The 17,776-nt window shown below is 53.6% G+C and overlaps 1 protein-coding gene across 1 annotated transcript in view; it reads right to left on the minus strand.

The window, feature by feature from the left end:
* The window catches only part of PGBD5 (piggyBac transposable element derived 5), a 96,585-nt gene that overhangs the window by 17,957 nt on the left and 60,852 nt on the right, over nucleotides 1–17,776 (minus strand). The window contains exons 2-3 of the mRNA XM_062211368.1: nucleotides 12,001–12,428; nucleotides 6,028–6,162 (exon numbers count right to left, since the gene is read on the minus strand). Of these exons, the coding sequence (XP_062067352.1) occupies nucleotides 6,028–6,162; nucleotides 12,001–12,428 (563 nt within the window). The remainder of the gene's footprint in view (nucleotides 1–6,027; nucleotides 6,163–12,000; nucleotides 12,429–17,776) is intronic.

Genomic DNA, 17,776 nt, shown 5'->3' on the forward strand with positions numbered 1-17,776 from the left:
TCAAAAGAGAAGGCATACAGGAATTCGTAGTTTCCTTTCTCTCCACTGTAACAGAACACCCGAGACTGGGTCATTTATAAAAATGAAGAACAGACATGTACTTGGCTCATGGTTCTGTCGGCTGAAAAATTCAAGATTAAGAAGCTGCACTGGTGGGAACCTTCTTGCTGCATCAACACCTGGCAGAAGGCATCACGTGGTTTGTCTAGAGGGTGGGATTGTAGAAAGATGGATCGGATTCGAACCGCTGCCTATATGGGATGCCAGCACTGCAGGCAGTGGCTTTACCCGCTATGTGCCACAGCACTGGTCCGGGAACTTTCTACTTAGGCATCCATGCATCTGTGTGCCAGAAGCCCACAGAGCCATGGAGCTGGCTGTACATCCTCGGTGACAGGCACAGGGGCTGGGCAGAGTACTGTGGGGTGAGGAGCTGGCCCTTGGCTCAGTGCCTATCAGCCTCGAGATTGCAGATGGATCGCTTCACCTCTGTGTTTTGTGGTTCTCCTTGTGTGTAATGTAAGGCCAACAGCACTCGTCTCCCAGGGCTGAGTCATGTGGAGGAGACGCCTTGGTGCTTGGCCTGTGGCGAGAGCTCTGTGACACAGTTCATGAGCATATTCTCCTCTGGCACTCCACACACCCTGTTCTCTAAATCCAGGGAGACTTTCTAAGCCCTATAGGTACTCTCCTAGAACCCTGGACTGTCCTTCCACAGTTCCAGTATTGCACTCATCACACGGTTCATGAAGATTTTTTGCACACCCAAAAAATCTTTTATACAAAATAAAACTGTTTTTGTAGAGAGGCGGTAAGGGCTCCAGGTGTCTGGTCTTCAGTGCCAAGCACAACGGCAATCCCAGAAAGGCGTGTCATTTCTGTAGGTGTTCTGACATTTTTTGAAAATTTATTTTACATGGCCAGTGCTGTGGGGTAGCGGATAAAGCCGCCGCCTATAGTGCTGACATGCCACATGGGCGCCGGCTCAAGTCCTGGCTGCTCCACTTGCCATCCAGCTCTTTGCTATGGCCTGAGAGCAGTGGAAGATGGCCTAGGTTCTTGGGCCCATGCACCCACACAGGAGGCCTGGAAGAAGCTCCTGGCTCCTGGCTTTGGATCAGCTTAGCTCTGGTTGTTGCGGCCATCTGGGGAGTGAACCAGTGGATGGAAGACCTCTCCCTCTCTCTGCCTCTCTGTAACTCTGCCTTTCAAATAAATAAATAAATCTTTAAAAAAAAAGAGAAAATTCATTTTATTCACTTGAGAGGGCAGAGTCTGCATCTGGGAGGTGAAGCCAGACAGGAAGATATTTATTTTAGAGAACTGGCTCAAGCAATTGTGGCGGTTGGACAGCCCCAGATCTGCAGGGCAGGCCAGCAGGCTGGGGAACCAGGGAAGCAGCCCCCTTGAGTCTGAGGGGCCCCTGCTGGCAGAGTTCTACCCTTCTCCAGGAAGGCTGAGGCCCACCCACAGTACAGAGGCTAATCTGCTTTACTCAGAATCCACCAATTTCAGTGTTTCTCTCATCTGAACAATGCTTTCATTTCTAGACTAGTGTCTGGCAAGCAGCTGAGTATCATGTCCCATAAAATCCACCATCACACCCTCCAAACCCTGCAGCTATCAGGAGGTAAAGGCAGGAAGCCCGGTCAGGCAGGAAGTAAAGGATGAGGGAAGGCTCACAGGGACCCCATGTCCTTCAGAGACACCTAGTCACAGACGGGCTCAAGGACACCGGGAGTGAGTCCAAGTGCTGCTCCTGCAGGAGGCAGCAGACCCCGTGGCAATGACGGCCTGGAGCGCATACACTGTCCTGGCTGCCCGTCTGTCTCTACTCGTGGAGTAGCTGGAGACCACGGCCACACTGACCCTAGAGAGAAGACACAGCAAGCACTCAGAGACCAAGACGGCAGAGCAGCCCTCCTGGGGGCTCCTCTGGGGTACCCGCGAGGGGCCGCGGCTCAGGGAGACTCCCCCTAACCCTAACCCTAACCCTAACCCTAACCCTAACCCTGTTTCTAGGGTTAGCATACCGGCCCACAGCTAAGGATGCACTCCCAGGTGTTGGGACGATGAGAACGTTCTGGAGATGATGGATGGTGTTGTCGGCTGCACCACAACATGAAAGTACTCAGTGCCCCCGCATCAAACACCTCACGGGGTTAAAAGGGGACATTGGATGTTATGTGGATTTTACCACCAAATACATAAATAAAAGCTATTTTCCTTGAGGGTGGGACCATGACTCTCCCTTTATTCCCCACAGTATGCAACACATATATTTTATTCCTCAGTGTTCCTCATATTAAAGTCGACCAGATTACCAAAAATTCAAGGCCCCAGTCATAACACACAGTAAGTTGCTTCATAGAGCAGTGTAGGCGGCCTCATCTGACAGTTCCCGAGGTCCCGAGCATTGCTGGCTGGTATCTTCACACACGGTTTCATTCTAAAGTGTTTGGTGAAACACCAAGGCAAATATTTTGGGTCCAAAGGCATTTTGTTTTTAAAAAAATAAGTCATTACAATTTTTTACAATTTATTTTCATGTTATTTTAAAGGCAGAGAAGCAGAGAGAAACAGACAGAGAGGTCTTCCATCCACTTATTCATTCCCCAAATGCCCACAACAGCCTGGACTGGGCCAGACTGAAGCCAAGAGCCTGGAACTCAATCCAGGTCTCCCAAGAGGGTGGCAGTGACCCAAGTATTTGAGCCACGACCATGCTGCCTCCCAGGGTGGACATTAGCAGGAAGAAGGAGTTGGCACCTGAGCAAAGGTGCTCTGATGGGGGATGGAGGTGTCCCAAGCAGCATCTTAACCACAGCCCAACACCCTCCCAGGATCCAGGGACTTTTAAAGTCAGCAACTCTACAGAACAGCCGTGTGCATGCCCAAGTGGGAGAGCAGCCCGCTCCCCAGATGGCTGCAACACCAGGTTGCAGGAGTCAGGAGCCAGGCTCTCCACTCTGGTCTCCCAGTGCTTGAGCCATCTTCTGCTGCCTTTTCAGGTGCATTAACAGGAAGCTAAATTGGAAGCACAGCAGCTGGAACTCAAACTGGCACTCTGATATGGGATGGTGGTGTCGCAAGTGGTGGCTTAACCCACTGTGCCATGACCCCGGCCCCCACTTTAATCTGATTCTAACATTTCCCTTCAAATGAAATGAGGAGCATTCAACTTGTATTGAACAACATTGGAGCTGCTCTAAACATCATCGCTGTTCCTGTTTTTTTTTGTGCAAGTGATAGTCTGCCTGCTTCTTGCACAGTTGCTTGCAGGATAAACTTAGACACGAGGCGCGGTGAGAGGAACTGGCCGCAGTGAGCTCCACGGCTTTTCCACTGGTCATTTTCTGGGGTCCTTAAGAAATCCAGGGCCACTTTTGCATCTTTGTTTCTCACTTACCCCTGGATCTAGAATCTTCTAAGTGGAGCTAATCTTTACACAGTCCTACTTCCCACGAACGCAGTCCGATCAGCTCCAAGCTACAGCCTCATCAGGATGAAAAACCTCAAAGCCACAGCAAGTCGCTGGTCTCTGCCGGAGGACGCCTGTACACACACACTGTCTTCAGGGTAGCACCAACTGCAAGAAAGCTATCTGGTCACCCCAGAGTCAACTGTGCCACACAACATACTCTTACCAAGCTCACAGGTTTCCAGAACTCAGGTGACAGGGCCTGGGCATCTTCTCGTGGCCGAGGCACCATGTACACGCCCCTTCCGATCTCGGCATGCACCACAGTCGCCTGTGTCCCACCGGCCAGCCTCGGCATGGCAAGGGCGTAGGGCAGACACCGCCCGTGGCGAGAAGCACTGCAGTGTGGCAAAGGGCCATCACCGCAGCCAGCTGGCCACAGCTTCCCTGAGGCTCAGCAGCTGGCTTCCCCGGGGAAAAGTCATTCAGAAGAGGACAATGTCATTGAGACACTCCATGGAGCAAATATCCCAGTGTATATAGCCCAACACGTGACCTTGGCAAAGAAGACAGGTGCAGACTCTTGCAACAGAGAGGACCTCCCCGATGACCTAGTCCCAGCCCTGCAGTCTCTACAGGAGGATCCCAAAATCCAGAGCAAAGACATAGCCTGCTGGGCTCACACAGGATGTTCACCCTGCTGATGTCCTTGAGACCACAGGAGGTGGGAGGCAGTCTGGGGCCCTAGGGGAGAAGCACCATTAAATGCTGGGTCACCTGTGCCAGCCTCAGCCATGTCATCTGAGAAATGGGCCCAGTACTGCCTGTTCTCCATGTCTGGCCAGGCTAAGATGAGAGATGTGGGTGTTCAGCCCCATGGCTGCACCTGCCCAGGGGCTCCTCCAAGAGCTGTCAAACCAGCATTAGCTCTTGGAGAACAAAAATAAAAGGGGGAGGGGACACTAGAAAGACAATCATTCCTCAGGCCACTCCTGTGGCTCCTCCTGTATCTCTGGCTCTCACACGCAGGCAGAGGCATCTCTCTCCTGCCATAGGCACCCTCAATTGGACCAAGGAACAACGGGACAGACTGGGGAGGCTGAGGAAGTTCTGGCTTCAGCTCTGTCCTGGGGCCGCCTACACCTGAAGGGGGCTCCCTTTCTTTTTGTTTTTTGTTTTGTTTTTTTTTTTTTTTTTTTTTTGACAGGCAGAGTGGACAGTGAGAGACAGAGAGAAAGGTCTTCCTTTGCCGTTGGTTCACCCTCCAATGGCCGCCGCGGCCGGCGTGCTGCGACCGGCGCACTGCGCTGATCCGATGGCAGGAGCCAGGGGCTTCTCCTGGTCTCCCATGGGGTGCAGGGCCCAAGGACTTGGGCCATCCTCCTCTGCACTCCCGGGCCACAGCAGAGAGCTGGCCTGGAAGAGGGGCAACCGGGACAGGATCGGTGCCCCGACCGGGACTAGAACCCGGTGTGCCGGTGCCGCAAGGCAGAGGATTAGCCTGTTGAGCCACGGCGCCGGCCAAGAGGGCTCCCTTTCATGCAGTGCTTCTGGGGCTGCCTCTGGGAGGGGGGAATGTAATTCCTTCTGCCTGGAAGCTGCTTGCTCGCCTCCCTCCTGGCTTCTAGTAACAAACCCTCCTGAGCTGCACGGCCTCAGAGTTTTACAAATAAAAGGAAACTTCCAGACCCAACCCAAGCCTCTCAGGTCGCACATGGAATTTTATAGATTCCAGAACAAAGGACACTATGGAGGTGGCAGACCTTTTGCTGGGCCACAAGCACCTTCCTTGCTGTGGCTCCAGAGTGGACACGGTGAGGAATGCTCGGCCCAGTTTTCCTGTGACTCCTTCTCCAGCTCAGAGAAAGAAGGAAGTGCAAGGACCCATGCCTGGGGCTGCAGCCAAACAGAGGGCAGTGAGTGTGGCATCAGCGGTCACCACCAGGCTGGCCTGCCTGACCCAGTGTCGCTGCATAGCATAGATGAGAAACTGGCCCAGCCCAGGAGCTGTCACCCGGGTGCCACGTGCCAGTGTGCACCTGCCCCAGATTCCCCACTGTGACCCCCACTGCTCTTGGCAGCTCAATATCTGATGTTTTTCCTGGAGCAGAGCTCGATCATGTCTTCCAAGAACACATGCCAGTGATGCCGGCGCATGCTCCTGACAAAGGCTAATTTCACCAGCTGGCTGTTGGGAGCTTGTGAAGAAGGTGTGCTGGGGATGGGAGGGTAGGGAAGAGACCTGGGCTAGAGGGGTGTCCTGGAGCAGTCAGAAGTCCCCAAGCCTCCAGGGAGTCAGGGGTCACCTCTCGTGGCCCACCGGCTGACACTGCCAAGGCCTGCGCCTTGATGAGTGGTTTCCTCAGAGGCGGTGGGGGTGGGGAACAAGAATGTGCAGGGCACAGAGCTGGGTATGGTGGTGACTGCCTCAAGGCCGGGCTATCCCACTGCCGCGGTGGGCGACGTGTGGGAGCAGCCTGGTGGCAATCACCAGGTGGAGTCTGACACGCGGGAAAAGGATAAGCCAACAAGTTCTCCAACACCAGCGGTGCCTGAGGTCCCTGGCCGGTCCTCCCCAGCCCTGCCTGGGCCAGCACGGGGCTCACCTGGATGATGAAGCCGGTGGAGGAGCACTGCCTGACCCAGAGGCTGAATTTCCGCTTTTTCCTCTTCCGCAGCTCCCGCTCTGTGCACGTGGCAATGAACACGGGGTCCTCGTCGATCAGGGGTTCGTGTAGCACCTGCCAGGAAGGACAGAAGCAAAGATTCTCAAGGCAGGCAGTCCGAGTTCAGGGGTTCACCAGATTTGAGTGCAAAGCCAATTTCTGTGTGTGGCCATGGGTGACAGTGGCTAAGGGACAGGACTTCTCAGATCCTGAGTCTCCTTATCCACAAAGGGTAACGTCCGGATCTGCACCAGCTCCAGGGAGCACTGAGTAAGGTGTGTGCAACACACCCCCCACGGGCCCTGACAGACAGCAGCTGTTCTGTAAGTAGAAACTACCACTTACTGCCGGGAGAGGGGTCCTTGGCTGCTGGCCAGACATACCTGCTGGTGGGTACCCACCCCCTTTCACAGAGGCTCCTTCCGCTGACAGACAGCTCCAATGGCTAAAACGTTCTTTCTCTCGATTATTCAACATATATATCCAGTTAATTTAAATCTTTTTTTTTTTTTTTTTTTTGACAGGCAGAGTTAGATAGTGAGAGAGAGACAGAGAGAAAGGTCTTCCTTTTTCCGTTGGTTCAGCCCCCAAATGGCAGCTACGGCTGGCGCTGCACCGATCCGAAGCCAGGAGCCAGGTGCTTCCTCATGGTCTCTCATGCAGGTGCAGGGCCCAAGGACCTGGGCCATCCTCCACTGACTTCCCAGGCCACAGCAGAGAGCTGGCCTGGAAGAGGGGCAAACGGGACAGAATCCAGCACCCCAACTGGGACTAGAACCCAGGGTGCTAGCGCAACAGGCAGAGGATTAGCCAAATGAGCCACGGCGCCATCCTAATTTAAGTCTATGATCTGATGTGTGCCCCATGAAATGAAGATAAAAACACCCTATGTCTTGAGGGGGCTTCCAGACAGCTCTCACCATCAGCCCTCAACTCCTCTTTCCAGGTGGGACATCTCCTTTACAGAAACCCTGCCCCAGCACCCCAGCGCCCCAGCGCCCCAGCGCCCCAGCTGCCCTCTGGCTCTCCTCCAGGTGCTGTGTCCCTGCTAATGGCAGAATTCCCGAGGCAAATTTTAAACTTATTTCACCCTGTGTCAACTTCCCGATAACATGGTTATGCGACTTTTGCAATGAGAAGACACTAAAGGGAAAAGAAATGGCATAGTAAAAATAGACTCCAAGGAGTGGCCGTTTGGTCTTTAAGCTAAGGCGTGTTGGGGAGTGTTGCAGGTGAATTTTAGGTCAGTGTACACTTTCTTCCCCAATCTTATTACAGTCTTAATTATAAATTCAAGTCCACATAGGCAATAATCAGATTCCAGGAGCTGCACACAATGCTCCAGATCACGGATCATACTTAATCAGGCCCAGTGCCTGTGTTCATTAGAACACTGCTGTCGTTGGCTGCTTTGGGGCTACCATGGCAGAATAGACAAGATGTGACAGAGATCATATGGCCCAGACAAAGTCTAAAATACTCAAATATGGGAGTGTTCAGCCTAGTGATTAAATCAACAGTTAGAACACCTGTGTTCCACATCGGAGTGCCTGGGTTCAATACCCAGCTCTGGATTCTCATTCCAGCTTTCTGCTAGTGTGGCAGTGGTGATGGCTCAAGTAATTGGGTCCCTGCCATCTACGTCAAAGACCAGCGCTGACCTCTCCTGGCGCCATGCTCCCCTTCCCCATCCCCACCACTGCAGGCATTTGGGAAGTGAACCAGTGGGTGGCAGCTCTGCCTCCCAAACCAAGAAGAAGTCTGGGGCAGGTATCATTGGGTGCTGCACTTCAGACACTGTTTGGGATTCTTGCATTCCACCAGAGTGGTTCCAGTCCCAGCTCTTCCACTTCTCATCCAGCTTCCTGCTAATGTGCACCCTGGGTAGCAGTAAGTGATGACTCAAGTACTTGTGTTTGAGCCATGTGGGAAATTCAGATTGAGTTCTCGGCTCCTGGCTTCAGTCTGGCCTAGGCCCAGCAGTTGTAGGCATTTGTGGAGTGAACCAGCAGACAGGAGATCAATCTTTCTGTCTGTCTCTGTCTCTCTGCCTTTCAAATAAAATGAAAATAAATGAAAAATTTTAAAAATTAATTCTCATTATATGGTCATTTACACAAACGGTCAAACAAAGCACCTACAGATCTTGCTAAAATACCCATTTTGGTTCAGTAGACTGAGATTGTGCATTTCTAACAAACTCCTCAGAGATGCCAGGATGCAGGGGTAATAGCATGTGGGGTTGGACAGCCCCTTTCCATTCTTCTATTAATGAGAGTTTGTTTTCCATGTTTAAAAATAACAGCCTTATATTGTTCAGGTTTAGTTGTACATACGGTTTTTTCATTGGGAAAAGCTTGGGGACATTAAACCTGGCCTCCTCTGTCTTATGTTCATGAAGGAGAAGCCTGGAGTAGCTGTCCTGGCTGCCTCTCTGGGCCATCCTGCCTGGCTATTTGCACTCTCTGGCTCTCTGCAACTCATGAAACATTCAAGGCCCCATTTGGACCCACTCTAGTGAAACGCACAAGTCCCACGTACAGTGGAGTAATGGTTGGGAAGACAAAGCAGGGCTCACAGAAGCCCTCATCCTGCCTGTCCTTGCTTGCCCAGGACACACATCCCATTCCCCCTTCTGTGGCCACACAACAAAACTGCCCTCTCTCCTTCTCCTCCTCCATAAGGAAGCGTTCCTGTACTCTGCTTGCATTGAATGTATCATCAGTGGCAAATTTATATTTAATCATATCAAAGCAAAAGGGCCAGAAGGATTTTCTGACCTTGATGATTTTTTCCCTTCTATCACCATTAAATGAATTATGAAAAAGTCATTACTAAATGCAGTAAAGTGTAGTATGTTCCCCAGAGCTCTGAAAACCATGGCTGCCAGGAAAGCCAGCTCCTCCTGGCTTCCTCTTAGCCTTCCTCCTCCAGGCTGCAGACTGGTCGTCATGCCTCTGCTCCCCAGGTGCACCTGCGGGGTCCCCTTCTGTAGGACAAGCTCATTCCAGGGTGTGCCAGGCGGCAGGTTAGGGCAGGGGAAGGTCAGGATACCCACTCATTTCTTTGCACAACCTCTCCTGGAGAATATTTCTCGAATGAGTCCGACTCCAATGGAGCAGGGTCATTCACAGAGGGGAGAAGCCGGGAAAACAGAGCTCTTCATTCTCGGCTTCTCCAATCAAGGTTGGGGATGAGTGCCCTCTTTCTTCTCTATGAGGCGGAAGAGCATCAGGTGGAGCTAAGCCTGATGTGGCAGCTGCAAAGGCGTGGTTGCCGTCCTGGGGGAGAAAGGGGTGTGGGAGGGGCACAGAGGATTTGTCAGAATCCCCAGGGAGCATGGAGGGCCCCATCGTGATGCACAGGCACCACATTCTGCAGTTAGGGTTTCACTTCCTTGGATTGATCTTGTTCCCCATGTATTGACACAGCTGGCCCCCAGACCGGACTCTGCCTCGCTTCCTGCCCCAGGCTGAAGGGTGGGGTGCACTGGGTGTCCGCCGTCTGGCTGCAGCTCGCCCCAGGTGCACTAGCGCCTCCCGACTTCCCTCGCCCCTCATCACACCACGGCAGCCGTCCCTGTCTGCACTGCTCTTCCACAGCCTGCAGGGATCCTGGCCGACACCAGGGCACTGCTAGAAAACAGCAGCAGAGACAAAACGCAGCTTTGCGAATGGAAAGGCAAAGAATCTGATGTGGAGTGAAATCAATAAAAAAGCATGAGCCTCATCTCAGGCTGTCCTTCCCCGAGCCTCAACTGACAGTGAAATGATGTGAGCTGCAGAGAAAACAAGAAGCCCACCATTCCTCTAGGTTCTCTCTGTCCCTGTGGCCCCCCAGCACTGCCCAGTGCAGCTGCACCACCAGGGAGCCCAGAGCTGTTTCCTCCGACACCTGCCCACCCACAGGGCCGCGGCCGAGCTTACTGCCTGCCAAGCATGGCTCAGGAAGGCTGTAGGGCCTCCTCTGAGGGCACCCAAGGGATGAGCCCGCACATCTCCGGATTCCCAGGGGACGCATCAGTGTGCCAGAGAGGCACCGCAACCATCTGATACTGCAGTTTTAGGATGCAAAGACAGCACAGGGCTGGCACACAGCAGGCACACAACAGGTGGAAGTGGAAGTGTGGATCAGGCCCGTCTGGCAGGAGCTGGAAGGAACCCCCGCAGCCCTGTCTTTCGGCTGTTAACTGTCAACCATCCAGGCATCCAGGCAGCTGGACATCAGGTCCATCCTTCCTTTTTCATTCCTCCCTCCCTTTACCCCCCCCCCCTTTTTTTAATTCCAGAGACAGGGAGAAATAGGCAGAGAGCTCTCATCTACTGGTTAATTCTCCAAATTCTCACAAATTGCCAGAATTGGGCTGGGATGAAGCCAGGACCCAGGAGTTCAACCCAGGCTTCTGACATGGGTGGCAGGGACCCGAGGACTTGAGCCATTTCACCCAGGGTCTGCACTGGCAGGAAGCTGGGATCAGGAGCCAGAGCTGAGGACTGAACCCAGGAACTGTGACATTGGACATGGGTATTTTAGTCACTAGGCTAGAACACTCACAACCGGTTGCTGGATTCCTGACAGCTACTTAGGCATAGTGAGCTCACAGATCTTCACTCAACTGACACCAAGGATGGTCAGAGTGTGGTTTTGTTTCCCTTGCTTCTACATGTTCTTTTTTTTTTTTTTTTAAAGATTTATTTTATTTATTTGAAAGGCAGAGTTATGGGGTGGGATGGGAGAGAGAGAGAGATCCTCCTCTATCCATCCTCTAGTTCACTCCCCAGATGGCTGCCAGTAACCAAGGCTGGGCCAGGCTGAAGCCAGGAGCCAGGAGCCTCATCTGGCTCCTGTGGGTACAGGGGCCCAAGAACTTGGGCCACCTTCTATTGCTTCTCCCAGGAGCATTAGCAGAGAGCTGGATCGAAAGTAGTGCAGCCAGGACTCAAACCAGAGCCCCTATAGGATGCCACTGTCACAGGAGGCAGCTTTACCCACTATGCCACAGTGCTGGCCCCAGTTGGGTCCACTTTCAACCAAACAATAAAAACCTTGTGTGGTCTTAAGCTGTGCAGGAAAAAGGCACAGCGTTGAGTTACAGAGAAGTTCCAGAGGAACACCAAAATGAATTAGAGGTTTATTTAGAAGATCATTAGAGGGAAAGCACAAGAATAGACAGGTTGGTGAGGCTCTAAACACAAAAATACAAGTGAACTGAACTTCTTTCTCCACATGGAACAAATTAAAGGGAATCGGGCTCACATAGGCCAAATCCTCCTAGGGTCTGGATAGAGAAATCTCTAGAAAACAGCCACCTCCTCGGTTTGCTTGAATGCAATTCTGAGGAAATTCTGTCTGGCCGCAGACAGGTGTAACAGGCACAGGTGGCCTCCCTGGAGGGAGGGAGGGGCCCAGGAGCTCCCAGAACCGCTGCCTTCTGCAACCAGTGACCGAGGCTGGAGCAGGCATAGGGAGCGGGGACAGGGAGGTCCAGGCTGCACCCAACCCTTAGCCAGAGCATCATGGATCTGCTTTGTGTGGCCAGGTGGGTCCCCAGAAACTCAGTGACCCCGATTCCTGAGGGTTAAATTCCAGGCTCACTCCCTGCCAGCCAGAGCCTTTGAGCCCCTTTTCACCAGCAACACATAAGTAGGAACAAAAGTATTATCAGAAGGGGAGAAAGACCGGGCAGAACACAGCGGGGAGATTTCACATTGGAGCAAAAGGCCCCCTTCTGACTCGCTCTGAGTGGAAGCCATCATTGCTATTCCTCCTTCCGATCTGCCGTAGATAACGCAGATTAACAGAAGGGAATGGAAGGCTCAAGGGGGCACCTCGAAGTGACCTCAGCAGACGGGCAAGGCGAGAAGGACCAGCCAAGGTGAGGCCCAGGGGGCCCTTGCCCTCCGCCCACCTCACCTGGGTTTGGGAAGGCCTGAAGGCAGCATCGAAGCCATTCTGCAGGGAGTCGAGGAAGGGCTGGACCTTGTAGAGGCCGTGCGTGGTCTGGCTGGAGCGGAAGGCCACGACGTGGAAGTACTTGAGGATCTTCTCGAAGCGGGCCTGGCTCATGACCAGGGCGAGGCTCCGGTTGCTGTAGAAGCCGCCGCTCCAGATGCTGAGGACGGACTCGCAGTGGGAGATGCTGGTGGAGATCATGTAGCCCAGGAACGCCTTCATCTCCGTCAGCGTCACCTCAGCCCAGGCCCCGTCGCTCCCGAACCGCTCCTGGAACTTCTTGGCGTACATGTTTGTCTGCACCACCATGTTCTTGAGGACGTTGTCTGGAACAAAGAGCTGGAAGAAGTCCACGGCGCTGGCGCTAGACGGCATCTTCCGTGTCGGACCTGAAACCCAGAGGCAGGCTGAGTGCTTGGGGCAGCCCCCAGGATCCCGGCTCAATGCAGGAGCAGCCACACTCCCAGTGCCCCGGCTGCCTGGAAGGCCACCCTCCCTCTGCCCCTCGAGAAGGAGCCTCCAACGCTGTACCCAGAAGGCTGCCCCAGACAGAGGCCAGGCCCCTCCTGAACCTCCCTGCACCGACCCCTCTGTACCCACACCCAGGGCTCCCACACCGTCCCCAACACACCCACCACTCCTGGAAGCACACGGCAGCCCATGCTCTCTGCACCCAGCAGGATGCAAGTACTGGCCAAGGTGGCACGTCCAGTAAGGACCAAGCTGAGAGACGTAGCCAGGATGGGTGTGTGGGGAGGGCGAGGCAGGGCCGCACCAAGTCCTTAACACGGGGGCTTGGCTCTGCGGTCTTCCAGCCTTCATTTTCTTGTCAGGTGATTTTGTAAAGAAAACGCTTTTACCTCTTGGGGCCTCAAAAAAGTCCATGCAGGATAGACTTTTATGAAGCACTGATAGGGTGCCTTTAAATTTCTTGGTGGGTAAATCTGAAGGGGTTTGGTTAATATCAGGCATGCGAGAAAAACCTCACGGATTCTGACAGATGTGGTCCCTTTGAATACATACACACAGAGACACCCCTGGACATGTGAAGGAATCACCCTCCTGATGAGTCCACTGTCAGTTGAACATGCTGCAAGTTGAAAATGCATTGAAACACCCAGCCTGCCAGCACCCTCGCCTGGCCACTTGGTGTACCATCGAATCACAGTGGTTCACGGGGCTGACCAAAGAAAGGATCACACTGGGCATCGTTAGCCCAGGAAAAGATCAAAATTCAGACCTTGAAGCATGGTTTCTGCTGAATGGACCTCACTTTCACACCATCGTAACTCTCGAGGAGCTGTGGCTTTCAGCTCCAGGTGGTTACCTAAGGTGGGCCAACAGCACGCAGACTCTGGGAGGAGAGAGGCTTTGCATCTGTCGCATCCATGTGACGATCTCCAGTGAAAGCATCCTTCCACATTGTAACCACTGCTCCCCCTCGCCTTCCTTTACTACTGATTTACACAGTCTCTGAAAAACAAGCTTTCTCCAGCAAGACCGTCTAGGGAATGTACACAGCACAGGTTTGGGGAGCTGGCATCCCAAATTCACTTCTAAATAACTGCCAATCTTAGATACATTTCCTAGCATCTTCTAGTTCTAGTTGTTTGTAAAATGGGCACAGAGATACCTAATTCAAGAGGTTGAGGCTGGGGCCAGCGTTACGGCTCAGCCAGTTTAGCCACTGCCTGGAATGCTGGCATCCCACATCGGAGTGCTGGTTTGAGCCCTGGCTGCTCTACTTCTGATCCAACTCTCTGCTAATGCGCCTGGGAAAGCAGAGGAAGATGACCCAAGTGCTTGGACCCCTGACATCCATATAGGATATCTGGATGGAATTGTGGCCATTTGGGGAATGAACCAGCAGATGGAAGACTCTCTATCTCTCTCTCTCTAATTCTGCCTTTCAAATAAATTGAAAAAGAACAAAAAAGTTTGTTGTAACGCCGCTAGTGCACCTAGATAGTACCTGGCTTAGTACCTGTGGAGGTACATACGGTGTGGTCATTTCACTGAGGTATTAGCCACAGGAATTCACGACAGCCGGGCGTTCCCTTGTGCAGTCTGACTGTCCTCACTTCACGGAAGCAATGGAGGCCCAGGGAGTAGCATAGCACCGTGTTCACTTTCAGAGCCACTTTCTGGGAAAGTACGTGGCTGTCCTGGTGAATCCTGGCTGATCACTGGTTCTTGGAAGAAGCAGGGCAGGACGAGGGGGGACACTTGGGGTCCCACTGCCACCTTCTCTGTAACCATGTTACTTCCACAAAGCCTTGCAGCCAGGGTAGGGTGGGCAGGGTGGGTGCTCAGAGAGGAAATCCACCTTTAGGTTGCTACATTGTGCAGACTGAGCAGGTGAATTTTCTCCTCCTAAAGTTATCTTTGAAGTCATGTGGCCTCCCAGGCCATTTCAAGCTGAATGCACATAGGAAGCCCTGGCCTGGCCAGCTGCTCCATGAAGACACACTGGGCAGTAGCCAGCTCCCTTGTCTCTGCTTGGTTGATTTTCCTTTTTTTCAAAGGCTTATTTATTTATTTATTTGAAAGGCAGAGTGACAGAGAAAGAGGGAAAGAGAGAGAGAGAGAGAGAGAGAGAGAGAGAGAGAGAGAGACCATCTTCTGTCCACTAGTTCATTCCCCCAAATGCCCACATTGGCTGGAGTGGGGAGTGAACCAGGCCAAAGCCAGGGCTCCCATGCAGATGGCAGGAACCCAAGCACTTGAGCCATCATTTGCTGCCTCCCGGGTGCATTATCAGGAAGCTGGATTGGAAACGGAGACGGGAATAGATCCCAGCACCTCCACACAGAATATAGGCATTCCAACCAGGTGAAGTAGCTCACTGTGCCATAATGCCAGGCCCATTGCCTGGTTCTGATGTACATGCAAGCACTCCCATGATCTCTTTCTGTGGCTGTGAGCCCTGGTATTTGAGAAGCGTTGGCACAGGTCAGTCACCGTGAAGAGAGGGAGGCTTAAGCCCTCCCAACAACCCTGGCAGTAGGCCTCCCTCCCATGGCATGCCCTACAGAGCTTCTCCAGATTCTGCCCTTGAAATCCACAGCACCCAGTGGGGTACATCCCATTCAGCAGGGGAGGAAATGGGCTCGGGAGCAGAAGCAAGCAGCATGGAGTCATCTACTGCAAACGCCCTTCATCCCCCACCCCACCCCTCCACCCCCTGCCGCTGGTCCTGTCCGACGGTACCTGCTGCCTGCTGTAGGTAGGAACAGAATTCTTCCCTTTCCCAACTGGACAATAAGGATGCAGCTCTCCTACACACAGCACCCACAGACAACTTAAGCCACGCCTCCATCTTCTCTCCACCTCCAGATGCTCGTGAGCCATGGTGGCAGAGCAGGATGAAAATGAACAGCCGGGGCCGGCGCCGTGGCTCACTAGGCTAATCCTCCACCTAGCGGCGCCGGCACACCGGGTTCTAGTCTCGGTCAGGGCACCGGATTCTGTCCCGGTTGCCCCTCTTCCAGGCCAGCTCTCTGCTGTGGCCCGGGAGTGCAGAGGAGGATGGCCCAAGTGCTTGGGCCCTGCACCCCATGGGAGACCAGGAGAAGCACCTGGCTCCTGGCTTTGGATCAGTGTGGTGTGCCCGCCGCAGCGCGCCGGCCGCGGCGGCCATTGGAGGGTGAACCAATGGCAAAGGAAGACCTTTCTCTCTGTCTCTCTCTCTCTCACTGTCCACTCTGCCTGTCAAAAATAAAAAAAATAAGGCCGGCGCCGTGGCTCAACAGGCTAATCCTCCGCCTTGCGGCGCCGGCACACCGGGTTCTAGTCCCGGTCGGGGCACCGATCCTGTCCCGGTTGCCCCTCTTCCAGGCCAGCTCTCTGCTGTGGCCAGGGAGTGCAGTGGAGGATAGCCCAAGTGTTTGGGCTCTGCACCCCATGGGAGACCAGGATAAGCACCTGGCTCCTGCCATCGGAACAGCGCGGTGCGCCGGCCGCAGCGCGCTACCGCGGCGGCCATTGGAGTGTGAACCAACGGCAAAAGGAAGACCTTTCTCTCTGTCTCTCTCTCTCTCACTGTCCACTCTGCCTGTCAAAAAAAAAAATAAAAAATAAAAAAATAAAAAAATAAAAAAAATAAAAAAATAAAAATAAAAAAATAAAATGAACAGCCGGAGCAACCGTAAGCAGAAAAAGAGAGCCCATGTGGCCAGAAGTGCACAGGCAGCATGGACCTGGGGCCAGGCAGGCGGGCAGTGGGGAGGACCTTGAAGAGGAAGAGGAGGTGCTACCCAGGTGGCTATCTGGGTCCAGGCTGCAGGTACTAAAACGCATGCCAGGGAAGAACTCACACCATCCTCTCTAGCCCCCAGCAGCCAAGGCTGCCAGTGACCACCCACCTGGTGTCCTCAAACCCAGACACCACAGCAGGACTCAGGGATGCAGGGCAGTGTCATGGTGGTTCAGGGAGCACCAGTCCCCCCGAGGGAGTCCCCTTGTCCCCACCACCAGGCCAGGAGACACACCCATCGCATTAACAGTGACTAGAAAAGCAGAGGGCCCATTTGGATATGGAGTGGTGACCCAGAGCAGTGAGGGGAATCACTTATCAGTGGACATGTGAACATCAAGTTGATCTTGGAAACAAAGGTATGAGACCCCCTACTCCCTCCCCAGGAGCTGAGCAGGTAAGGACTCAGGCTTGGAGGAGGACTGTGCCCAGTCCAGGGACCCCAGGGAGGAGGCAGGATGTGGGCGGCTCCCCAGAGGCCCCCTGAGCTGGACTTAATGGGTGTTAAGAAGTGGCATGGTACTTCAGGCAGCGGGAACATCTCATGGGGAGGCCTTGTGGTCAGAGAAAAAGCCCTGTGTTTAGTGTGAGGTGCAGAGGAGACAGCAAGGAAAGGGAGACGCTGGAGGCACTGTAGGGGCCGAGTCTGGATGCTGCCCCAGGGCTGGAACTTGCTGGAGATGGTGAGGTGCTCAGAAGGACCGTGAGCGCAGCGCAGCCACCCCATATGGTTTCAACAGGTTGCTCTGCCACATGCCAGCCGCTCCTGAGGTCAGGTGAGACCTGGCAGGAGACTCAATCAAGTGGGTGGTCAGGGCAGCTTCCTTGGCTGGCTCCCTGGCTTCCCCATACTGTGCTGTTTCCCTACAGGTGCACATAGCATCAGGAGTGGATTACAGGTGAGCCACTCCAACCACAATAGCCTCATCCATTTATATCTCATCTTCCTCTGAACCAGGACAGGAGAAAAAAAAAAAAAAGTGGGATCTTAAATCACACGTGTGTGCAGTGAACTGTCCTCATTCCGTGCTCCCTTTCTCCTTGAGGCCCCCCAAGGACCACCTGGGGCCTTGCTCTTCCTCCCCTGGCCCACACAGACCCATCGGCAGGTCCTGCTGCCTCTCCTGGCAAATCACACCACCGCCCACGCACCACAGCCGCCTCTGGCCTGGGAGACAAGAACAGGCATTCTCACTGATCACACACCACCCCTGGAAAGTGACGACAAGAATGCTTTGTAAAACAATGGAAATCAGATCACAACACCTTCCCATGTCAAACATGTCCACGATTTCTTGGGCTTGTGTGGCCGGGCCCTGTGAAGCCCCCTCCAGAATCACCCCTGGGCCACTGTCCCACGCCTTATGTGGATGAAACTGGTAGCAGGCCTAGGCGGTGGCAAGCTCCTTTCCACCTGGAGGCCTGACCACCTGCTAGGGCAACACCCTCCCAGACTCCAGCTTCGCCAAGCATAGGTGCCCT

Source organism: Lepus europaeus, chromosome 14, assembly GCF_033115175.1.
Source record: "Lepus europaeus isolate LE1 chromosome 14, mLepTim1.pri, whole genome shotgun sequence".
Classification (NCBI taxonomy): domain Eukaryota; kingdom Metazoa; phylum Chordata; class Mammalia; order Lagomorpha; family Leporidae; genus Lepus; species Lepus europaeus.